Source organism: Camelus dromedarius, chromosome 3, assembly GCF_036321535.1.
Source record: "Camelus dromedarius isolate mCamDro1 chromosome 3, mCamDro1.pat, whole genome shotgun sequence".
Taxonomy (NCBI): Eukaryota; Metazoa; Chordata; class Mammalia; order Artiodactyla; family Camelidae; genus Camelus; species Camelus dromedarius.
Window position 1 is genome coordinate 94,532,643 of NC_087438.1, and position 25,462 is coordinate 94,558,104.

Sequence of the window (25,462 nt, forward strand, 5' to 3'; positions counted from 1 at the left end):
CTGGGGATGGATTTGGAGGGAGGGACAGATTACAAAAGTGCAGGAGGAAATTTGGGGTTTGATAGAAATATTTGTTAACCTGATTGTGGTGATGGCTTCTCAGGTGTGGACATAAGTGAAAACTTATCAAATTGTACACTTTGAATAGATGCAATTTTTAGTATATTCATGATAACAATAAAGTTGTTAAAATTGGCAGAAGATTCAGACACTTAAAAATGAAGACACATAAATTCACATCATGTGCCTGAAAAGATGTTAAATATCAATAGTAATTAATGCAAATTAAAACTTTAGTTATATACCACAATAGACCCACTTGAACAGTAGAAATTTTAAAATGATGACAAGAATGTGAAGCAGCTAAAACTTTCACACGTTGCTGCTGAGAATGTAAAAATGGTCCAATCACCTTGGAAACAGTTTGGCAATTTTTTATTTAGTTAAACATGCACTTACCATATGATCAAGCTATTGGAATTCGGAGTATTTACCTAAGAGAAATGATGGCTATGCCCACATAAAGCCTTGTACATAACTATTCACAGCAGCTTTAGTTATAATGGAAACAACAGAAATTTCTGTATGCAGGTGAGTGGATAAACACATTGTGTTACATACCATGCGATGTTACACTGCTCAACGACAAAAAGGAGCTAACAGTGTACCACAAACAAGGATGAGTCTAAAAACCAAAACGCGAAAAGAATAGAAGCTACACGCCAAGGAACACACGTTGTGTGATTCCATTTATTCTAGAACCAGCAAAATGAATCTGTAGCATCAAAGAGCAAACCAAGGGGGAGGGCATAGCTCAGTGGCAGAGTGTGTGCTTAGCCTGCACAAGGTCCTGGGTTCAATCCCCGGTACCTCCATTAAAAATAAATAAAGAAAAATAAGTAAACCAAATTACCTCCCTGCTCCAAACAAAGCAGATCAGTTGTTGCTTGGGGTTGGGAAGCAGAGAGAGGATTACTTGGAAAGAGGCATTTCTATATATTAATTTTGGGATTGTTACATGAGTGTGTAGATTGGTGAACCATGTGCTTTATGGTGTAAGTAAATTAGACTTCAATAAATTTGACTTTTTTAAAGATGACTATATAACATAAATTAAAATTATGATAAAACTAAAGAGATCAAGACAATATGGTATTGGTACCAAGAGAGGCAAAGAGAGGGATAGAAAAATAAATTTGAGGAACTGACTTAAGTTTGAAATAGTTAAGAATTTAGAATGTGGTTATACTTTGGCGTTTCAAATCAGGTTGGGGAGAAATAAATTATTCATAAATGATGTTAAGTCAACTGACTAACCATTCAAAATATAAAATAAATTTAGAGCCTTATTTATTACCACTTACAAAAGATAAATTCCACATGGAATAAAGAGTTAAGGCTACTAAAAAAGAAAAGCAAGCTTAAATGGTCCAGAGTACATGGGCTCCAGGGCAGAGAGATGGGGGAGCCCTGCCTGGGCCCAGGGAGCCCGCTGGGCCACACTTTGGCTGGAACCCAGCACCAGGGAAACCTGTGGTTCTAGAGACCCCCAGGCCTTGAGCCCTAAGGCTGAAGACTAGCTCTGAAGCCCTCTTCTCCGGGCTGTCCTAGTGCTGAGACTCAGCTCTCCAACCTGTAATATGGCCTAACAGCGGTGCACTCCCTGACTTGAAAGTCTATAGTGACGGCCATGTGTGGGAATCACCTGGTGGGTATGACGCTAGGAGGTGACAACAGATGCTGGTCTCTTCCCTCTGAGCAGAAGCACCAGACCTGGGAGAGAAGCTTGGGATGCTGGATCCGCGGGAGAAAGTTCGGCACAGTCCGTCCTTGCACGGCTGTCTCACCCCATGCTCACTCCTGACTGGGAAGAACCACAGAGAAGGGGTCGCCGAGACGGAGGGCAGAGACCCAGGTCTCACCTGCAGCCCCGAGGGGACTGAGGCACCCAGGTAAGGAGAGGTCCGGACAGCCCCGGGCAGCAGAATGGATCCTTGGGAACCCTCCTCACCTTGCGCCGGAGGCTCTGGGGGGCTCCATGAGTCTCTGGGCACAAGTTCCTGAGCGAGCTTGCTGGCCCCGTCGTGGAGAACTGATCTGATTCCAGAAGATGTCAGCCTTCCCTTTGTCCACGATTCTCTGGGGGGATCTGGATTAAGCTGAATTAAGAGGCAGGTGATGATCACAGGTGTTGTGTGCTTGGGCAGAAGTCTCCATGGCAACGGAGCCATCTGGCTTTCTTGCCTGGCACCAGGCTTTGTGACTTCACGATGGAATCTACTCTGACAGGCAGAGGGGGATTTGCCAGGGGGAATAAGAGGCCAGGAGGAAGAGACCTGCCGAGTGAGGCTTTGTCTTTTCAGCAAGAGCTTGATGATTAGGGGCTGCTGCTGACTCTGGAATGGAAGCTGGAGGCGGTGTCCGAGAGGCAGCATAAGCGACACTGAGCCCCTCTGAGGAGTTAGTCACAGAGCACCTGGCCTCCTTCAATCCAGGACTTGCTGGGGAAGTGGAGCCAGGGCCCAGGCGGGAGAAGAGTGAGGTGCAGAAGAGTGGCTGGTCCACCACAGGTCCACCCAGGGCCAGTGCCACCACATGGCAGGAAGGGTAAGGCCTAGGTGAGCCCAGCCCATAGAGGGAACCCGAGGTCACGGCGATGGGCCTCTCCCCACAAGCTGCTCACCAGGGGGTGCTGGCAGAGCCCTGCAAGTCTTCATCTGTGTGCCAGGTGCCTTCATTCATGAACCAGCCATCCATCCACCACTATGGGCTCATGTCCTCGGGCTGTCATAACAAGTCACCACACACTGGATGGCTTCATACAACACAGATTTATTCTTTCACAGTTCTGAAGGCCAGAAGCCAAAATCAAGGTGTGGGCAGGGTTCCTTTTTGGGGGCTCAAAGGGAGAATCTGTTCCTTGCCTCTCTCCTTCCGAGCTTCTGATGGTTGCTGGCATCCTTGGCATTTTTAGTTTGTGGCAGCATCACCCCAATCCTTGCCTCCCTTGTCACATGACATCCTCCCTGTGTCTGTTTCCAAATTTCCCTCATCTTATAAGGACACCAGTCATTGGATGTAGGGAACCTCATCTTAACTGGATTGCATCTGCAAAGAGTCTGTTCCCAAATAAGGCCTCATTCACAGGTACCAGGGGTTAGGACCTCATATCTCATCGGGGACAGGATTCAACCCATGATGCCACGTAAGTCACAGTGAAAAGAGCACAGGCTTCAGAGCAGGGCAGACTTGGCCTCAAACCCTGGCACAGTCACTAGTCTGTCCTGTTTTCTTGGTGCTGCAAAGCTGGAAGGACAAGTCTGTCCTCATGGGCCTCCTAAGGGCTACAGGAGAGAGAGGGCTGTACAGCACAGTCCATGGAGTGTGTGGGAAGTGGCAGAAACTCTGCAAAGTGGCTTGAGATGGGCACGCAGGACTCAGAGGAGGGCCTGGTCCCTGACCTTCAGGAATTCGCAGTCTGTGGGACAGCAGGCACTTACCAAGGGTTAGACCTTGCATTGTGGTCACACTGCACACAGGAGTTGAGGCCAGCAAGGACCACGTGGCATGTGATGGGGGAAGAAGGGCTCAAGGCCTAGAGGCCCCAGTGAGAGTGAAGGAGGCCAGGCCAGACCACAATAGGTCACTCCTGTGGGACCCAGAGGCCACATGTGTACCCATGAACCCCAACATGTACCCATGGCCCTGACACGCAAAGGTGGAGATGGGCTGGTTCTTCACAGATAGGTGTTCTGGGCCCCTATGTCCCTTCAGGGCCTGGGAAGTAATTCCTCACTCCCCACCCCACACTCCCCGCAAGACGTGGCTTCTCCCTCCTGTGACATTGGACTTTGTTCCTGGCAAAGTACAGTTCAGTATTCTTTCTTTCTCCTTCTTTCCCTCCAACCTTCCTTCCCTTTCTTCCAATATTTGGTATCTACTGTATGCCAGAGCTGTTCTGGCCCCGAGGATACAGAAGACAGAATTTGTAAGTAGTGGACTGAAAGGTATTAATCAAGTAATCATGCAGATGAATGTTTCCCAGCAGAGGAATGGTGTTGCGTTCTGAATGAGCGGTATCAGGGTGGTGGGAGTCCATGGTAGAGTGAGGCAGCTAAATCAGGGCAGTTAGGGAAGTGACCTTAAGCCAAGAGCTGGAGAAGCTGTCAATGAGGAAAAAGAAGAGGGGGGAGAGTCCAGGCAGGAGCGTTAGCAAGCGCAAAGGCCCTGTGGCAAGAGGATGCTTGGTGAGTGAGAAAGACTGAGAGAAGGTCTGTGTGGCTGGACTGGCTAGAGTGAAGGGCACGTGAGATGCACTGAGAGTCAGCAGATTAGACAGGTCATTTGTTGGCAAAGTATCAGTTGAGTGCCTCCAGTGAGCCAGGGGCACCAGACAGACAAGACCACCGCACACAGCAGGCAGACCATTGACCAAGAAAAACATTTCAGAGCGGAAGTGAAGGCAGAGTGATCCAGAGTCACCCAGTGAAGGCAGGGACTGGGAAGGCTTCAGGGGTCCAAGAGCAGATCCAGGTACAGGCTCTAAAGTGTGATTTGCTTGGTGTGACTGAGGAAGGGCAAGAAGGTCAGTGTGTCCTGCAGGGAGAAGAATGCACCATGAGGTTGCAGATGCTGGCAGGGCTGGGTCCTCTGAGGCTTGTGGGTAACCTGACCATGGTTAGGAGCCACTGCTGGGTTTTAACCAAAGAGAGCCACCAACGTAGGCAGGAGTTGGGGAGGGAGCTGGAGGGGCTGGGGAAGTTGGATGCAGTACCAGGTGGAACACCTTTCTCTTCCCAGACTTCCCAGAAGAGCTGTGAGGCTGAGCCCCAAGTTTTGCCCTCTCTGGGCCTCCTGGAGGAGGACAATTCAGAGCCTCCATCCCAGCAACTACAGGCCACCAGTCCAAGGGGCAGTGAGCCCCTCAGCAACCTTGACTTCTCCCACGGGCCCCGAGTGGCCTTGGAGTCCCTGCCCTTCTTCTGCACCTACGGGCAGCTCCTGGCTGAGGAGGAGTTGGCCCCTGAGGTTTGCAGGGACCGAGGAAGAGACCAGAGCATCAGAGAGGGGCTGTTCCCACAGGACTCAGGACCACCCAGTGGCTTCTTCCCTTACTACCGCTCCAAGGAGGAGAGTTTTCCCAGCCTGGCCCTTCCTGGCAGGTCATGTGCAGGCTCCCAGGCTCCGATCAGGAGGGAGACGCAGGCTTGCTGCTGCAGATGCTGCAGGATGACAGACAGCAGTGGGTGTTCTGTGAGTCGGGGAGGCACAGGAGGGTGCAGGGAGCAGCACTAGGTGCCCTGGCATCCTTCAGACCTCTGTCCCAAGGCCCCAGACCCCCGTAGGCTTGGCCAGGTCCCCTGAGGTCATCTGGGGCTCCTGAAGCAATGTGTCGTTGGTTAAGAGCACGGAGACTGGAGGTGGGCTGCCTCACTCAATCCCAGCTCAGCCACTTGATCTGAGAGTGGCCTGGGAAATGTGTTTAAGCCTCATGAGCCTCAGTTTCCTTATAAAAGACAGCCGTTGTGAGAATTACGTACAGCAGGCTTAGCCTGCTGTTCCCCTGCAGAAACACTTGTTTAGTCTAGGTACCCAGACAAATATTTCACATTCATCTTTTCATTTGTCCTAATAGTAGTCCTATGAGATAGGTCTTATTATTCCCATTTTTTGGATGAGAAAAATGAGCCTCAGAGAAGTTACGTGACTTGGCCAAAGACACCCCTAGCAAGAGCAAACCTGGGATTTGACCCAAAGCTCATGCCCTATAACCATGAAGCTAGCACCATGGCCTATGACTGCAAAGACAGAAGAGGCAGGATAAGTGGGTTCTAATCTCAGGTGCATGCCTTCCAGCTGGGAGCCCTGAGCATGGTGAGTGACATCTTGAGTGCTTCCATCTATAAAACAGGCCTGGCCCTGCCTTCTTCCCCTACCACTACTGTGGAGTGGAAGCAAAGGCCAACCCTGGGTGGCAGGCTGAACCTGGGAACCCGGCTGACTGTCTTGTCTCCTTCCGACCCAGGCTGGTCTTGCAGGCTCAGACCTCATCTCTGGGCCCCTCACTCCCCGACCTGCTGCCCCATCCTGCTGGTCTCTGCAGGGAACTCCCGAGACAGTGGCCTGGATGCCCCGCTCTCCAGCGACGTTGCCTTCAGCAGCCAGGCCCTTTGTGCTTCAGGATTTGTGCCTTACTACAGAACCCCCGAGGAGGGGCTGCACACAAGCCCTGGGCCTCCTGCCTCTCCACCATGAGGCCAGGAGCCCACAGAGAAGCTGCCCAGGCCCACTGCAGCCACACTATGAGGGAGCAGGAGCTGACAGCAGCAGGAACCACCAGAGAACAGCCCCTAGCACCAGCTGATCAGCAAAGGATGAAGACGGCTGGGGGTGAGGTTCCCAGAGCTCTGTTTGCCCGGGGCCTGGAGCTGGCCTGGGACTGCAGTCCTCAGGCCTTCATTTTCCCCGCCCACTGCCCACAGCCTTCAGGGCTGGTGAGAGGAGCCCAAACCCCAGCAGGCTCTCCTGTTGGGCTAGAAAGAAGACCCTAAACCTTGCCAGTGGACAGCTCCACCCCGGGATCTGCCTCAGCAGAGGGGAGAGCTCAACCTGCACCCCATGTTCACCTGGGAACTGCCCCCTGCCAGGCTCTGCCAGCTGGAAAATCTGCCCAGTGGAGACCATCTGTCTCCAAAGTGTCTCCACAAAGGGGAGGGAGCAGGGTCCACCTGCCTAAGTGTGAGGTACAGAGATCAGAGCCTGCCTTGTAAATAAATCATTCCACTACAAGAGTCTGAGCTGGTGCACTAATCTGATGCTTTGGAGTAATACCTGTGGCTTCTGTTTATTGAGCATTTACTATGTACTAGGCATTTTCTAGAGACATCTCCCTAATCCTTAGGGGCAGACGACTGGTGTCATCACTATTCTACAGTTGAAGAAACAGGCTCAGAGAGGTTAAGTAGTGTGCCCCGTGCTCATACAGCTCACAGACAGAGGAGCTGGGATTCCCAGCCACTTTGGTCTGACCTGAAGGCCTGGGTGCTTGAGCACTTCCCCATGTGTCCCTCCTTGGTGAGCATTCACACAACAAGGGGAGAGCCCACTGCTGCCCACCAGGCTCCCCTGGGCTCGCCTCCACCTCTCCTCTCCCCACTGCCCCTCTGCCTTTCCTTCCCTGGCTTCCTGCCATTTGGAGCAGCACACAGGGGACAGCGACACAGCGCACATGTGTCGAGGCCCTGCCTTCTTGGACACTGTGAACATGTTTGCTGATGCCCCAGCCCAGCCCCTAACTCCAGGATCACTCCATGCCATGGCAGAGGGCCCCGAGGCTGAAGCACATGGGATGAGGACAATGTGTGCCCACCCACCCCACTGACTCCCCAGACTGAGCACTTGAATGTCGGCTCCTATTTGCAAGCATCCTTTAGTGCCCAGTCATACACGGACTAGACCCGTGGTGCTGGTTCCATGTCCCCCTCCTCTGATGTGCACACCCTGACGGCTGATTCCTATTCCTCCACCCAGGAGAATGCTTTCATTAGCTCCCCATGCCTCCTGAGGAAGGAAAAGAAATCAGTCATACTTCAGGTACATTGAAGAATCTTCTAAAAAAAAATCCACTTATTATTTCCAAGGCCCTCCTATGACTTCCCTTTGGGCTAGGGGACTTGGATTTGGGAGTGATGGAAGAAATCTAGGTGCCCTTGCTGAAAGACTTCTCGGCTTTATTCTTGGAATGTGGGGATTGGCCTGGCCCCTCATGTGTTCACATCAGGGCTGAGTCTGGGCTGGGTCTGTGTTGGCTGGCATACTGGGGCCCTCACTGCCCTCAAAGAAACAGTTGGGAGGTGTCTGGGTGCGTGTTAGAAGCCGGGACCACTCACGTCTCAAGGACTCCAAGCTGGATTCAAGGTACAGCTCCCTCTTCCTGGGGGGGGGGGGGGGCTCTAGAGCATAAATAGGGCTGGGAGCCCTGCAGACAAGTGCCAGCAGCTCCCAAGGGAGCTGGAGGAACCTCACTGGCTTGTGGGGCTGAAGGTACCCTTGAGGTTTTCAAGACTGAGAACTCTGTAGAGGGGAGTGGTATGCAGGAAGGATCCAGGGCAGGAGAGATCCTGGGTAAAGGGTGGGCCTATAACATATAGTGCCAAATTCTGGTGATTCTGAGGAGAGAGAGCTCATTCACCAAAGCTGGCCTTGGAGGTGGGGCTGGGGGAGTCAGAGGGAGGCAGCATTAACATTCTGCTTGGGAGGGATGTGCTAATATAAAAGGTTTGTATCCCCAGCACCCAGCATTATGCCTAGTTCATGGTGCGTACTCAAGCGTTAATTGTTGGGACGGATGAGGCATCAGTAAAGGCAGAAAAGGGGGTACATTCTGGTTTTATGGGGCCTAAAGTTAGGGGAGAAGTGGAGGAAGGGGGATGGAAGTTGCCTTGGTCATTATGAGTAGCCTGGATGGAATGTGTGAGACTGTATGCAAAAGGGAGAAGGTGGGGCTGCCTGGGGCAGCGTTCCTGTGGTGGAAAGGACTGGATGAAGGGACAGGCAGGAGCAGAGCCCAGGCTCTACTGCTTTGCTGGGAGACGCGACTGCAGCAGAACCATGAGCCATGGAAGGCGTAGGACAGTGGGCAACTTCCCTTCTGCCCACCCCAAGTGGACTTGTACCTCATTTAAGGCTGGTTCCTCTCAGCCTCCTCCCTGGGCACAGCTTCTGTCACTTAGGAAATCTCTGTCTGTTTTGGAGAAAATCTAATCCATATGGTTTGGGGATTTTGTTCTTTTAAGTGTTTTCTTTTGTATTTGCATCAAAAATGGGATGTCCTTGGAGTCCTTTAAACCTCCCCTCTTAAAAACAGGAAGTTCCCTCTCTGCCATGTCCACATTGACCCTGGAGCAGAGAGCAGCGGGTTTGGGTGGGTTCAGAACTGAGGGTTTTGTCACAGCTCTTAAGTCTGGCCTTTCTTTTAGTAGGTGGAGAAAGTGAGCTGCGGAAAGAAGACGCAGCAAGGGGGAAGACCTGCGGTGTCCCTGGGGATGGAACGTATTGATGGTTCTACTGCCCGCCCCCTGCCCCCAGGTCCTCAGAGCTGCCCCCCAACCTCCCTCAGAGACCGACAAGTATGTGTGTGCCTGGGTGAGGGTGGATGGCTGGTTCTCAGGCGGGTGTGGGGAGGGACACCACAGCCCTTCTGAGAGGCTGGACCAGCACAGACCTCAGCCTCCCTGGGCAAGCCCACCAGGTCCCCACAGAGAGCGAGGCAGCTGTGCAGGGAGCCCCAGCCCACCTCAGGGAGGTGTGCCAGGTGAGATGCAGCCGGCCTGGGGACAGATCCTCTGTCTACTCATAGGCAGCAGCAGGAGGACTGGGGACCACCAATAACCAGCAAATGCCACCGTCCAGAGTCACCTTGCTGGCCAAGGTCCTTGGGATCAGACTCCAAGCCTCCAGCCTTCTCTCCCACAGCAGGTGCCTCCAGCCTTCTCTCCCACAGCAGGTGAAGCTCTTCAGGCTCCCTTGCTGTCTCCCCACTGGCATCACTCAGCTCTGCCCTCTGCAGGACAAAATCCAGGTGTCTTTTTAGGAACAGCTCCTTCCTGAAACTTCAGTCTGGCCTCTCTTCTTTTCAGCTCAGGCATGGTATGAGGTTTCCTGGTCTCCTCCTGGGGCCCTACAGCTGAAGTCTGATGCTGCCTGGTGGTGGAGACCTGCCAACAGGGCAGGGCTGGGCCAACCATTCCAACACAAACTCCTCTCTCACTGTCTGCATCACCAGCTCTCCACACGCCAGGCAGTTCAGCACACAGCAGGTGCTCAGAAGGGGCTTCTGGATGTGACCTCAACACTCCTCCCCACCCCCATTGCCCACACCCCATGCCTCTCTTCTCCTACAGAAACCCCGCAACCCCAGATCTCCCCACCCAGGTTTCCTGGGCCCTGCCTGGCCTCTGCTTGTCCTCAGCATGAGCCCACTTGTGCCCATCAGCTGTGAAGAAAAGGCCAGGCTTTCCTTGTTCTCAGTCGTGCACAGAACCAACTCGGCCCACAGGACCTAGACAGGGAGGAAAGGACAGCAGGCAGCCTGGGCTCCTCCCCTTGATGACAGGCCTCTGCAGCCCTAAGAATGTGAGCATAGTTGCAAATGTTAATACCATCTCACTGCTGGTGGAGAAACTGAGTCAGGGAACTTAGGATATCCATGCAGTGGGGCCAGGGCAGGGGTAGGGCCTTGGCTTTGGGGAAAGTCACCTCCAATTCTGAGGCTTGGCCAGGAGGTAGCACCTTGTTAAGAGCTGGGTCCTGGGGTCAAACGGCAGGTGTGAATCTGTAATCCTTCACTCACAGGCTGTGTGGTTTTGGAGAAATTGCTTACCCAACCTGAGCTTCATTCTCCTCTCGGGGAAAATGGGGAATTGCCTTACAGAATTCGATGTGATGGTGTAGGTAGAGCATATAGCACTGGGTGAGCCTGGAGCCCTGAAGTGAAAAAGAATCTGGTACATGTGAGGCCTTGATGAAACAAAGCAGGTGAAGAGATGGGGTGTTACCTCCCCTTACTGGGGTGCTCTGCCTCCAAATACACAGTCAGCTCTTAAGACGCCTCAAATGGGTCCTCATCAAGCCCCTCAGACTCCTTCGGAGCCTCTCGTGTCAGCACCTTTTTCATTCCCCAAGTGTGCGCTGGCTCTGACTCTGCTAGCCCAGGGCCAGGAACCTGGGCCAGGAACCTCACACTGGGGCAGCCGGGCTGCTCTTTCCTCCTGAGAGCTCGAAGTGCTGTGCTGCAGCGCCCTCTCCTGGTGTATCTCAACAAGACACCCACAGCATCTGTCTCCCTGGCCTAGAATTTCAGACTTCTCTGGACGTTGACTAAGAGGGGACTCACTCCTACTCTACAGAAGGCAGGGAGTAGGAGGGATTGAGACCTGGATTTGCCCAAAGTGCCCAGTTAGCAGCAGCACCAGAAGCAGAGCCCAGGCATCCCTGTCTCCCCGAGGCTGCTTTGCCTCCTCACTTCACAGCCATTTGCCTCTGTTTCTTGACTTGGAAGGTCAAATTGAATAGGCAATGACCCAAATACAGTCAGAACAAGCTCTGAATAGACTTTCTCAAAGAACTGTCAGTAAAGGAAGGAATCCCGCCCCAAATGAGAAACTCTAATAGCCTTGAAAAATTACTCATCAGAGTCAGGGAAGGGACCCCAGAGCTCCTACAGCCTAAGGCTGGTGCAGGGGTCAGCTAGAGGAGAAGTGGGGGAGGGGTGTTCCCCACAAGGGAATACGTGGGCAGTCACACAGTGGAAAGCGTGTGGGGTGTGGAGGACACACCACACTGATGGGGCTCCAGCCTGAGGGGAAGGCTGAGGTAGTAGGAGGTAAGAAGTGGAAAGGCAGCCAGACCCAGGCCCACAGACACTCACAGGCCAAGCTGGGGAAGTAGAATTATGATCAAGGCCATGGGGAGGCCACTCTACAGAGGAGGCTGGAGCAGATTCAAGGTCTCAGAAGCTCACTGTGGAAGCAGCTGGAGGGACAGGGGACTAGGGCAGAGGGGCCCAGGGGCAGTGGTGCAGGTGTGGGCTGAGCCTCATCTGAAGACTGTTTGGAGGGCTGTTTGTCAGGGCCATGGAGGAGACAGACCCTCAGGACTTCGTGGCTGATGGGAGGAGGCCTTGGGGAAGAGATGTATAGAGGATGACATCCAGGCTCTGGTTTGGGTGGCTTGCTGGGTGGGGACACTGAAGGAAGCACACTTTGGAAAGTTAGAGTTCATCAAGGCACGTGCTGAGTTAGAGATGGCCTGGGGCTGTCCAAGTAGAGGTGATGCATAGAGCAGAGATGGATTGGAGACGTGGTGTGGGGGTTGTGGGCTGAGAAATGATGGGCATGGCTGGAATACAAGGCATATATACACCTAGAAGCATTTTCTCTGATTTCTCATCTTTTTCCTAAGGCCAGTTTCCAAAATGAGGCAGAAAGCACAGAAAAATCCTCTTGGTGCGAGTTCTACCAAAAAGATATATAATTTACATAGCTTCCCTCACCGTGACATTCCGTGTTCCGAACACACTACATGCATAACGAATTCAACAAAGATTAATTACTGAGTTCTGAGCATGTGGATTAACGATCTTTCAATCACCATACAAGGCATGGCTGGGAGAGGGTCCAGATGAGGGCCCACATGGAAGGAGGAGATAGGAGATGAGAACGCAGATTGAGAGAGCAGCAGGGACAGGGAGAAATGCCGCCGAGTGAGGGCAGCCATCCAGAAGAGAGAAGAGAGCAGGGGCAGGGCCGAGTCTCTGCCACGGGGTGTGGGGTAGGAGCAGCTGGCCCAGGCCTTTGCTGCTCAGGCTCAGCAGGTGGGTGCAGGTAGGGACCCTGCACTTGGCTGAGAGAGTGTGGAGGAGGTGAAGCCATGGGGCTAGATAGACTCAGGTGTGTAGCCAGGAGTCTCCAGCCCTGGGAGCCTTCCCTGACTGCTGCCTGGCACATAAACCCCTTCAGGGCTCTCACAGCTGCTTCCATGTGGCATCTCAGGCAAATGGTCTCCTCTCTGACAGTGGCATATCCTCACTGCGGTGGAGGATGCTCTAGGGGTGACCTTTTAGGACGGAGCTGAGGAAGAAAGGAAATGGGGTTTCTTTCTGGCCCTAGTGACCCAAGGAGTTGATCTCTCTGTACCTCAGTTGCTTTACCTGCTCTCTCCAGAGTATGGAATACAAATGTGCATGTCAGCATTACAAATCGGCTCCAAAGCAGGGAAGCCAGTAACAAGTAGCAGCCCAGATCCCCTCCCCAGAGGCAGCATTCTGATGGGTCCCACAGTGCGGTGGTCTAGTATTCTCTGGGCCGGGCCCTTGGCTGCCAGAAGACCCAGGTACTCCCACTGCCTACCTCGGTGATATGCTTCAGGGGCAGATTTGTGGTCCACATTTGGGAGTGGAGCACAGAGCTTCCTTCTGGAAAGGAACCCACACCCTCCGCTCTGGTGCAGCTCATTAGCAGTTCAGGCAGCCGCTTTCTGGGCTTAGAAGGCTGTGCCGGGGCTCCAGGGCGTCTGACTGCCAACTCAGGGCCTTGCTAATTGGTGGTGACACGGGACTGAGGGAGTGAGCATCTGCCCGGCACCCACTGGGTGGTCCCACAAAAGGGGGCCTGGGGGAGCTGGCCGGCTCTCCACCTGTGGACAGGCTCCAAGGTGAGTCCACAAAATGGCCAGTCTCTGGAGACCTTCCATTTCTTGTAACTGTCCTGGCACATGTCAGAGGCACGGCATGGCACAGCCTGGGGGGCCAGGCTGCTGGTAGTCCCCACTCCTCTCAGCCCTTTTTAGGATCAGGCTTCAGTGGCCAACTCTGTCTTTCTGTGAAAGAAGGAGCCCTGGGCAGCTGCCACAGCAGAATGACCTGAATGATGTGACACAGATGTGCCAGCAGGAGAATAGGGGGCCCAACAGAAGCCCCTTCCTCTGGACGTTACCCCTCACCATTTCCTGCCATCCCGAGTGCTAAGGCCGGCTTCCTGCTGGAAACTAGCAGGTCACTGGGGGACAGCAATCCTCTTCCTTCTTGGATGGAGGCCGGGTAGATCTCACTAGACCAAAAGGCCAGGCCACATCCCCCAGTGAGCATGGACCTCCAGCTGGGGCCTGGTTGGTGCAGGGCCTGCCTAAAGAGGGGGAGTTTGAGGGGAAGACGGCCACCCCTCCGCCTCCCAGGGAGGCCCAGGCTGGACAGTGCAGGCTGAGCCTGAGCCTGGAGGGGGCTGGGCCCCTGCAGAGTTAGACATGACCCTGGCCCTCCAGGTCTGGCTTGCTCTGGGCCCAGGGCCCTGAGGGGGACATGGCTGGGGTAGCAGTAAGCATCACTGCCTGGGGGAGGGACGGGGAAGATGGGGATCAGCATGGGCCCAGGGAGACGTGAGCACCCACTGGGGTGACACAGTGCCTGCTCATGCTGCTGTGAGGAGGAAGTGAGACTGCGTGCAAAGCACTCAGCACAGACTCTGGCTTGAAAATACCCTCAGGGCAAGGCAGCTCTGGCATCCAAGTGCTTGTCTGGAGTGAGCGGGTGGAGACAGAGAGGTGTGTGTTAGGAAGTGGTAGTGTCTCAGCCAAGGTGGCTGAACTGGGTTTTGGGCCTGCTTGCTGGCAGGGGGTGGGGGCTGGCCCAGAGGGCCGTGGGGTGCTATGGGTGAGGCATCAGTGGCTTCTGGGAGCTACAAGGCAGGCAATTCCAGAGGCACAATATGCTACCTGGCCACCCAGACCTCATGCCCAGGCAGCTCTCAGGAAGTTTCCAGTCTAGCTTCACCCCTGGCCAGGGGCAAGCTGAGAGTTTTCAGGGCTCTGGAAATTTTCACCTGGCCAGGCTGCTTTCAGCAGGGGGATGTGTGCTCTCAGTAGGGGGTACTGTGGGACCTTCAATTCTGGGTGGGGTCTCCCCTGGGCTCTCTTCTGGGGCAGCCAGGTCTTTGGGAGTAAGCTCAAATCTGTTCTTGCACAGCTAAACCTATAACTGAGGTGTGACAACTTTCATCTCCTAATTTTTGGGCCAGTTTTCTAGAAAATTAAAATCTATGTGATGAAAATCTATGTGGATATGCAATCATTTTTCTCATCTAGGAATGGGAATAATAGTAACAGCTATCTCACAGGGCTGTTGTGAGGAGTAAGCCCAGGTATGGTGAGTGAGTGGGGCAGGATTTCAGAGCTCAAGAAACGTTGGACATTGTTAAATGCTAGTGTTCATTTAGAGCTGACTTGGAGCCTACCCCTCGGCTAGATGTTTTCCACACATTCTTTCAGTGATTCAGGAATAGATAAGCTTCTGAAACCTGGGGGCTAGAGAGAGGTTTGGAGGGTGGGGTGGGGGAAGAGCCCTGATCTCTAAAGCTATCATGAAAAATTGTGTGTCCTGCGTATTTTATAGCAAAGCTGTCCATGGCTTTCAATCAGCTCCTAAAGAAATTAAGAACTTGTGGTTTATCTGCTAGCTGGACATTCAGTTACAATGATTTCAGGTCTGTTTTTAGCTTAAAAGAGGATATGTCATACCAGCTAAGCAATTCTGTCACAGATAGGCCTTAGTGTTTGTTATCAAATAATTCCTGAGCTCGGATAAAGCCTCCCATGTTACCTCTTTTCATGAACTTTGCAAAAATGTCCCTGAGATCATTGTGTCTCCAAGATGTGAGGAGATGTGAACAACAGCAGGCAGACACTCCCTCGCCCGGACCAGTGCGCTGTGCCTTTAAGGTCCACTGGGGGCGTGATGTCAACAGCCCGCGGGCATTGTAAGCAGGAGCCTGGCTGCCGGTGCTAGAGGCGATTTGGAGGCGGGTGTGCAGTGGAGGTGGACCTGCGCGGGGCTCTGCGTCCCCGACTTGGCCTGTCCGGTGCGCTCGCCCGCTGGTCATGCCCTGCAGACTCTGAATGGGCACCGACCCGGCTCCAGGAGCGCGAGGAGCCGCGGCCCGGGCCATGGGCAGCTTCCAGCTGGAAGACTTTGTGGCGGGTTGGATTGGAGGTGAGAGCACCCCCGGACGGGAGGGACCCCTGGAGGTGAGTGTGCTGACGGGACAACCCAAGCCCTAGAGGAAGAGAGACAGCTGGCCAGGCGCTGCGTGGTCCAAGCTGACACTCCGTGCTGGGTCAGTGAGGTCCGCGCCCCAGTGCTGCCCACCCGCGCCCCGAGTGCGCGCCGCCAGCCACGGGGCTGGTCTTGCTGCTCCATCCTGAGCTTGTGATTTGCCTAAAAGTTTGGATCCGCGGATCTTGATCCGGTAATGATTAAACCGCGTCAAAGCTGATAGCCAATGGAGCGTCCTGGCGCGGACACACCCTTCAGCAAACTGGTGCGCATCTGAGTTGGGGACACCGGCTCTGCTTGCAGGAACTCGGGTGTGAGAGCCTGTGCTTGGCAGCAAGGAATGCAGAACTTGGCTCTAGGGGCATCCTGGCTGCGGGGAGCAGAGCCCACAGCCGGGGGTCCAGCACCGACTGCAGGTGCCCACCTGCAGATAAGAGGAACCCCTCACATTTTCAGCCGCTGTCAGCTGTCAGGCCTCTTCTCCAGGCACAGTTGGGCCCCCTGGTCCCTTCCTACCGCTCTTGGTGTCACTCTCTATTGGGCTTGGATTGGGTTTGCATGGGCAAGAGTCGCATCCATTTCCTTGTTTTTCCAGTCTTCTCTTTCCAATGGGTCTACCCCTCCTCTCTGCTCAGCTATTGTGGGGTGCGGGGAGGGGGCGACGTGAGAGACTTTGCTTGTAAAATGTAACCTTTCTTTTGGTCCCATCTAAGGGGGGTCATCAGAAAAGGGATGTTGGCGAAAGCAGCCCCCTCCCAAAGACAAAATACTGAGGTGCTGAGGCAGAGGCTATGGCTAATGTGTTTGTGTCCCACCCCAGGTTCTAGGTATGAAGGAGACCAGGGAGGTTGTAAGAAAGGAAAAAAACAAAAAGAGCAACCAGACAGCTAGGGTCTCAGGTCCTTCCTCTTCTGCTGGCCCCTTCCTACCTAGTTGGAGTACATGTCTGGCCCCTACAGGTGGCTCATCATCCTGAGCAGATAGGATTCCCTTCACTGGGGTCAGTTCTGTCGCTGAGACCTGTCTCTCCTAACTTTGCCAGCCATGGGGCTGCACCCAGAGGCCCACCAGGCCAGGCCCTCTTTGGACAACCTTTTAGTTCGAAGGGAGAACCTTTCCTCACCTGCTACTTAAGTAGTCAGACCAACTTCAGTAGGGCTGCCAGGGGTTTGGTTTGAGGAATGTTCTGGAGGGTAAGGCTGTCAGGGTAGCTCAGCCTCTGACACAGAGACCCTCCCCAACTCACACAGCAAGGAGTAGATGGTTCTGTATTTTGAGATTGTCCTTACGTTGTTGATGTTAACATGGTTTTGCTGGTTTGTTTCAGTTTTGGTGGGTTTTTCTTTGTTCTTTTTAGGATGTGTCTGAGCCTACATGACTACCAGTCTAAAGCAAACAGATATAGTAATGGGTTAACATACTTGAAAAACAGGGTAATCACAAACCTTTTGCATACAATAGAGTCACAAAAAACAAAAAGAAACCTGGTTAATACAAAAGAAAATTATCAAACCACAAAAAGAAAAAAAAAGACAAAGAAAAAGAAAGGAACAAAGAAGAAATTCCAAATCAATTGGAAAACAAAGTTCAAAACGGCAATAAACACACATCTATCGATAATTACTATAAATGTCAATGGACTAAATGCTCCAATCAAAAGACAGAGATTGGCCGACTGGATAATAAAACAAAAGCCTACAATATGCTGCCTACAATAAGCTGCCTACAAGAGACTCACTTTAGAGTGAAGAAGACACATAGATTGAAAGTGAGAGGATGGAAAAAGATATTTCATTCAAACGGAAATGACAAGAAAGTGGGAGTAGCAATACTTATATGAGACAAAATAGGCTTGTTGGTTTGTTTTTCTTTTTGCTTCCATGAAGATAAGTGTAATAACAGTGAATACTTAGTAGGTACCAGATGCTGTTTAAGTGCGCTCGCTCTCTCTCTCTCTCTCTCTCTCTCTCTCTCTCTCTCTCTATATATATATACATTTAGAACAATTTTATTGAGGTTATTTTATCAGGATATCATAAAATCCACATATTTCAAATGTACAATTTCATGATTTTTAACAATTTTAGCAAGTGGTGCAACCATTAGCATAAATTAATTTTAGAACATTTTATCCCCCAATAAGATCCCTCGTGCCCATTTGCAGTTAAACCGCATCCTCTCCCTCTGGGCAACCACTAATCTACTTTCTAGCTCTATAAATTAGCCTTTTATGGACAGTTTATATAAATGGAATCATACGATATCTGGGCTCATGTGTGTTTATGTACATCTCTTTATAGCTCCAACAAGGTAGCTACCATTATTACATCTCCATTTTACAGATGAGGAAATGGATACACAGAGAAATTCAGTGACTTGCCCAAGGCCATGCATCTAGCATAAACGGGATTCCAGCCCATACAGTCTGGTACTAGGGCCATGTTAACCCCTGTACTCATCTACTGCTACTTTCTTCCTTAGTGACCTGGCATAATAAAATTTCAGCATTACATCCTTCACAGTTTGAAATTTTACTGGTCTGTGAGGTCCCAAGGTCAGAAAACCCCTGACCTGATAATCCTGTTTCTTGTCTTTGCATCCCCTGCTTTTAGATGACTGGGCTAATGATGGTGCAGGGAGATACTGGCTCAAGGCTGCATCTGGGGACTGCTGCCCTGGGCTGAGTGATGCCTGTAGTGAAGGATGTAGCCAGAGCCTGAGGACCAGAGCTCTTTCCTTCCCCTGAAGAGTGAATGGTCCAGCTGCTCGCTGCCTGTCATCTTCCTGTCTCTGCCCAGTTCTGTGGGACGAGGGACTGAGAGGGGTCTGAAGGTTCTAGACCAAGGGAACATTTGTTCTGGAATAGCTGGTTCCTCTGCCCCTGTAAATATCAATATTCCAGGACCCCTTACCTGCCTTACCTGATTAAATCACTCCTGCTAGCAGAAGCACTTCCTTCCTCATCAGCATGACATGGAATTTGTCTCAGAAGGATGGCTCCTGTTTCAATCTCACTGTCACTGCTTTCTGCAACATGGCCTCAGGGCAGCCTTGCTTGCCTCCATAATTGTTCAGCCCTTGTGACTATGCATGTGTATGGGCATTTTTTGTGTGTAAAAAGATCCAGAGTATCCATCACCTTTTCAAAGAGGCTCTCTTAAAAAAAAATCAATAGTGATGGCAGCCCCTTTAGAGCATCCTGTAAGTGCCAGGCTCTGCTGGTACTTTAGGTTTATTGTCTCATTTCATTCTTCAAATGAAACTGTGAGGTACGTGCTAACATTATTCCCACTACACATACTAAAAGGGAGATGTAGAAAAGCTAAATAACCTGCAGGTACCTGAAAAGTTTCTGGGTTATCTCTTCACATGTCCCCCCATTTTTGAGGTGAAATTCACATACCCTAAAATTAATCATTTGGAGGTGTACAGTTCAGTGATATTTGGTACATTCACAATGTTGTGCAACCATCTGTCTGGTTCCAAAACATTTTTTTTCCTGCCCAAAGAAGTTCCTGGACCCATTAAGCAGGCATTCCCATTTCCCTGCCTCCAAACCTGGGCAACCATTAATCTGCTGTCTGTCTCTGTGGATTTACCTATTGTGGATAATTCATCTAAGTGGAATCATACCATATGTGACCTGTTTCTTCTGGCCTTTCACCTAGTGTAGTGTTTTCCCTGTTCATCCACACTGTGGCATGTGTCAGTACCTCATTCCTCCTTAGGCCTACTGATACTCCATTTTATGGATATACCACATTGTGTTTAGCCATCCTTCCAGCAATGGACATTGGGCTGTTTTTACCTTCTGGCTTTTGTGAGTAGTGCTGCTACAAACGTGTGTCCACATACTTGTTTGAGTGCTGTTTTCAGTTCATTTAGGTATATTTCTGGGAGTGGAATCGCTGGGTCATACGGTAATCCTATATTTCACTTTGTGATGAGCCAAACTGTTTCGTACAGCAGCTGCACCATTTTACATTTCCACCAGCAATTCATAAGAGTTCCAGTTTCTCCGCATTCTCATGAACACTTGTTATTTTCCTTTTCCTTTTTTTTTTTTTTCCATTATAGCCATCCTAGTGGGTGTGAAGCAGAATCTCACTGTGGTTTTGACTTGCATTTCCCTAATGACTAATGATGTTGAGCATCTTTTCATGTACATGTTGGCCGTTTGTATATCTTTAGAGAAATGTCTGTTCAACTCCTTTGCCCTTTAACATTTTTTTTTCTTTTTAGTTGTTGGAGTTCTTTACATATTCTGGATACTAGACCCTTATCAAATGTATGATTTGCAAATATTTTGCCCTATTCTCTAGGTTTCTTTACTTTCTTGAGAGTGTTCTTTTATGCACAAATATTTTTAATTTTCATGACATCCAATGTACCCAATTTTTCTTTTGTTGCTTGCACTTTTGGTGTCATGCCTAAGAATCTAGTGCAAATTTACAGTCATGGAGATTTCCCCCTGTGTTTTAGTGTATGATTTTTATCATTTTATTGCTTCTGTTTAGGCCTTTGGGTTATTTTGAGTTCAGCTTTGTGTAGGTGTGAGGTGGAGGTATAACTGTATTCTTTTGCACGTGCAGACCCAGTTATACCAGCATCTTCACTCCTTTTCTGTAGGGTGCTTGCTTCTTGAGGCAGGACCAGGTTTTACTCCATTTTTCTTTGCCTTCGCCACGGGTGGCCCAGTGCCTGCCACACTGGGGGGCCCTTCTGGTGCCTGGGCACTGACCAAGTAAGTGACTGTAAGTGTCTGAGCCCTTCGTTCTCTCCTGAGGGCCAGCTGGTGCCAGCTAGGAGTCCAGGAGCTGAGTAACCAAGTGTTCTTCTTTGACCCACAGGTGCAGCCAGTGTCATTGTCGGCCACCCTCTGGACACGGTCAAGGTACAGTAGCCATGTTGCTGTTACGTTCAGGAAAGGGGTCTGTAGTGAGTTTGCCTCCAGGAATTTGCCTGCTGTTTCTGATTCCCAGAAAGTCTCCAGCCCAGGGCCGGCTCCCTGTGCCAGCCCGTGGGGGTGGAATGCTAGGAGGCCTGGTTTGGAATGCTCTACCCTCATTGCTTGGCAGTCATTTTGTTGTTGTAAGTGTTCCATTTCTGCCTCCAGATTCTCATGAGCTGCCAGGGAGGGGGCCAGGGCACTGGTGAGTGTTCTGTAAGTCTTTCTGGAACTAAGGAACCAGAAAGGCTTCCAGGGTAAGGTGGCATCGGATCCCACAATTTAAGGTTGGGTGTTGAGAAACGATATTCCAGGCCCGGAGCACAGCACGGGCAAAGACACTGAGGTGGAGACACTACCTGGGTGCCGTGCTCGGGAAAGGCCAGCATGGCCAGTGCTGCTGATGCATCAGGTTTCTGAAAGCAGCCACAGATCGGAATCCAGGAAAGGCAGGTAGGTCGGCACTCAGTCCTTGGAGGCCTTGACTATCAGATTAGGTCTTTGGGCTTAGGTTGGGAATGGGAAGCCATTCTAACCTGATGGAGCCAGCCAAGCCATCTGGCACTCGGATCATCCATGCCCCTTGTTCTGCAAATGTAGAGACTGGCCCAGAAAGAGGAAAGATGTAGCCGCAGATCACACAGCACATCAAATCATTGAGAAGTGAGATGTTACAAAGGGATATTCTTTGATTCCACCTGTCCCCCTGCCATCTGCCTGCCATGAGGAGAAGCACTTAGAGGTATAGCCTGAGAACAGAACCACAAATAGAGCCTCCTCACCCTGACTTCCAGGTTCGTATCAATGCTCTGGCAGAATCATGTGCAAAGAGGCACCTCTCAGGTCCTCTTCTGATGGCTGCTGTGGTCTCCTCTCTCCCATCTTCCTCCCTGTGTGACCATGGGCCCCTCCTCAGTCAGAGCCCAGGCCTGCTGTCTTCTTGATGGGGAGATCAGCCTCCTTGTCTTAAATGGTTGAAAGTAGTCCCTGGCTCTTCACATCCTTCATACAAGCCCAGCCTTTTGCTTGTACATCATACGCATCCTGGACACGGCATCCTGAGTGCCGTGGGGATGGGAGGGCAGTGGTGGTGGACAAAGCAAGTCCAGTCCCTGCCCCTTCAGGCCTAACAGCCAGGTTTCTGACACAGGCAGCCTTTGTGCCTCCTTGGTAGAGCATCCTTCCCTCACCCACAGCCTGGTTGGGGGTCGGTGGAGCTTGTTGGAACCCCCATCCCCACCCCTGCCCCTTGCACAGGTAAGCCTGGCCACCCCGTGCTTGACCGTGTATCACCTGAAAAGGGCAGGACTCTCCTTCTTCTCTTTCCTCTGCCTCCTGAACCTCTTTAGGGAACCTTTCCTGATATGTAAAATCTAGTCTCTGTTCAGTCTGAGAACCTCCCCACTGCGGGTACCAGCCTGGTGATGCTGGCTTACATGACCAGCCTATGGGTCCAGCCCTTGTTTCTCCCTATAACATCTTCCTTCCTTCCTTCCTTCTGGCTGGCATTTTCTCTAGAGTCCTCGTTTACTGAGAAAGGTCCAGGTAAAAGCCTCAGAGTTACAATAACCTGGAGTCCAGTCCCAGCCTCCCACCTACTCTCCCGTGACTAGGGCACAGCACTTAACCTCCCTGAGCCTTGGTTTCCCCATCTGTAAAATGGGCAAAGAACACCTCCCTGGTGGGGCTGTCATGAAGATTGTCACTGTAGCAGCGAGGATAGAGCCGTGAGAGGGCCCTTCCTGTCCTGATGAACACACACGCTGGGGTATAGGGAAACAGATGAGCGACTTGTCCCTCACCCCTGGAAAAGCCAAGCTAGAAGGATCTGGGCTGCTGGCCTGGGTCAAAGACTCCTTCCCTGGGTGCAGGTGCCTCATCACAGGTGAGAGAGCCAGCCACTAGCTACTTGGTGGCAGTGGAGCTGGAGTCCAGATGCTCCCTGGCTCCTGGCACAGCTGGTGCATTTAAGGTTTATATCTGCTATAGTGTGACCAGGTTTTCCTAATCAAAGCTCAGCTCGCTAGAGACCAGCTAGAGCTCTGTAAGAGAATAAATTTGCATTGTTCTAAGCCATTAAATTTATCATAGTTTGTTACAGTAGAAGTAGGGAACACACACAGGGAATCAGCTTTCTCCATCTGTAAAATGGGAATTGTGTGCAGGCCTCATAGCATTTGTGCTGTGCATCTATGAGATAAGTTCCATATGATGCGCAGTATTTCCCCAAGTATGCAGCTGGTGCACCCTAAATGCCAGCTCCTATTGCAGTTGGAGCCCCCAGAGACTTGAGCTGTGCTGCTGGCCTCAGCTGCAGCCTCCCCAAGAGCTCGGTGTGGCTGACAGAACTTTGCTCTGGTCAAGACCGGGGTGAGGGGTGCCCTGGGCTCTTCTGCAGCCTTACTCAGACCCTCTCCCTGACTATAGATGGCCCCAGTCACCCGAGTCAGCCTCTGTTAGAGGACACCACGGCTTCACCTTCTAGCCCCTTGGTCAGCCAGCGCAAACAGCCAAGTGCCAGGGCCACACTCAGTTCCGGGGATGAGAGGGAAATGCGAGACGACCCTGCCCCAGATCAGGAGCCCAAATAGACCCTAAGTAAAAAGACAAACAGATGACATCATTGCAGCATGTAAGCTCAGACCCCAAAGATGAGCTGGAGAAAGAGCCTTCCACGTAGGTGGAACGTGCTGGAGGCAGGAAAGAACTGATGGTTCAGAGAGTGGGAGTGTGCCGTGTGGTGGGCACAGAGGGCAGGGGTGTGGAGGAAATGGGTGCTGTTTAGGTGTGGAATTTATTCTGAGTTTGATGGGAGGCCACTGGAGAGCTTGAAACAGCAGTGACACCATTCACTGTTGTTTGGAAATGATCAGTCTGACTGTTGTGTAGACACAGGCAAAGGAGCAAGGGGGGCCAGCAGGAGGCCAGTGAGGAGACCAGCCCATCGTCCAGGTGAGAGATGAAGGGGCTGTGGGGGTGAAAAGGACAGGCTGCCTTCAGGAGTACTGAGGACGGCAGAGTGATGGACTGCAGATGGACGGGAGCCACCGGTTAGCTTTTTGTACTCAAGATGCAGCAGAACCTTATGTCCCCACACAAGCACTGTTTTTGCACAACAAACTGGCCTTTGTTCTTCTCTATGACCAAAAGGGCTTCTGCTGCATTTAGCAAGGTGTGAGTGGGACATGGAAGGTGGTGGTGTAGATAGAGGACAGCGGGTCAGCCGGGCCAGGGCGGAAGCCCAGGCCTCCTTCCTGACTGGCTCCCTTGTGGCAGGGCCTTTCCCTCTCTGGGCCTCCGTTCTGGGAGCTCAGTGTCTTGGGGGCCGTGGGGACGTGACCTGGCTCCACGTGGTCCCTCACACCCTTGCCTCTCTCCACAGGCCCGCCTGCAGGCTGGCAATGGCTACGGGAGCACCCTCAGCTGCATCCGCACCGTGTACAGGAGGGAGAGTGTAAGTGGTCGCTGCGAGGGCAACTGGGCCACACCTCCCGGGGCCTCCTGGGGACTGAGGTCGCAGCCCTCTCACCAGCATGTCTGTCTGTCCATCTGGCAGGAGGCCTGTTCATTAGCGCTCATTACCTTTGGCTCAGTTTTCCCTGTTCATCTCACAGCACTCCTCAAATATTATGTGTTACCTAAACTCAACCCTCCCACCAAGTGCGACGTTATTGAGGGAAAAAGCTGGTTTTGTGTAACTTCCCTGGAGAAGTTCTGAGGAATTTAGAGCCACAGTGGGGAAAATCCCTGCAAAAACAGGATGACCTGTCAGGTTTTCAAAACCAAATGAGTGACAGTTAAACTGTATGCACACAGACTCCCTTATCTGGGTGGAATGGGGGCCAGGCTCTTCTGACCCCAGACACCAGGGCAAGCTTGTGCTGCCGGTCACTCCAGACCATGGACCAAGGGTTTTTTCCTGCAAAGAGGAACATCTAAATATCATTTTATGCAAGAAGCATCATGTACCCTTCTTGAGAATGAACGTATGCTTTGGGAAGACTTTCTAAGACTCCTCCTTGGGGAATTTAAAATAAATTTTAAAATGTAGGAAGAAATGAGCTGTTGATTTAAAGAAATGGTCAGGGGTAAGCCCCGTGGCAGCCTTGAGCTTTTCCTTGAGTCCTTGGAGATGTGGCCCCATTGTTGACCGCTGTCCCTACCAGGCTTCTTCCCAGTCCGGGCCCTGGAGCTTGGAAGACTCCTGCCCACACCTGGAGTTTCTCCCGCGATGAAGGATGTCTTATGTCTAGCTGTTGTTCTGCCTCCACCTTCTGCTTTAAAATCAGGGTGATCTTTGCAAACCCAGTACAAGATGTTGTGCAATTGCTCCAGCCCCTGAATGACAGCTGTTGATTCTCCTTTTTGGCCCATGTTCCCTGCAGTGTCTACCAGCCAGCGTCCCAGCTTCGAGGCTTCTGTGGTGACTGTGGGCGTTCCTCTGAGGCATCACAGCTCAGGGCTAAGCGATGCCCCAGGTTGTCTGAGGGATCTTGTAGAGGAAGAGCCTGAAGCATGGTGTGTGTGTACATGTGAGTGTGTATGCATGCACATGTGTGTGTGGACGGGTGTGTGTGTGGTGTGTGTGTGGTGTCCTGCCCCTGGCAAATAGGGTCCACGCATGCAGGGCAGGATTAGTGGGTTTGAGCATGGCGTGGAGTTTTTACCACAGCTTCCGAGTGCTTTTTTGTCTTAGGTGTCATCTGTGTTGCCCTGACTCCTTCTTCTAAATGCCTATGGAAGTTTCCCACTTCAGTGGAGCATCCATGGTGTTCACTGAGAATACAGTGTGGGAGGGACCCTGGCCTCTCTCAGCCTCCTGCATCCTGTGCAGGAGCCTCTTGGTGCTGTCCTTCCGGGGGCACCCTCTCTAGCTGTTTTCCAACAGATGCTCTTGCTCAGGGGCACCC

The 25,462-nt window shown here is 51.8% G+C and overlaps 1 protein-coding gene across 3 annotated transcripts in view; it reads left to right on the top strand.

Moving 5' to 3' along the window:
• The first annotated feature begins 15,324 nt into the window (after positions 1 to 15,324).
• SLC25A48 (solute carrier family 25 member 48) overlaps positions 15,325 to 25,462 on the top strand; it is a 39,663-nt gene continuing 29,525 nt past the window's right edge. For all 3 annotated transcript variants that reach the window (XM_031449080.2, XM_031449081.2, XM_064484294.1), the window contains exons 1-3: positions 15,325 to 15,541; positions 20,455 to 20,498; positions 23,935 to 24,006. In XM_031449080.2, the coding sequence (XP_031304940.1) occupies positions 15,448 to 15,541; positions 20,455 to 20,498; positions 23,935 to 24,006 (210 nt within the window). In that variant the 5' untranslated portion in view covers positions 15,325 to 15,447. The remainder of the gene's footprint in view (positions 15,542 to 20,454; positions 20,499 to 23,934; positions 24,007 to 25,462) is intronic.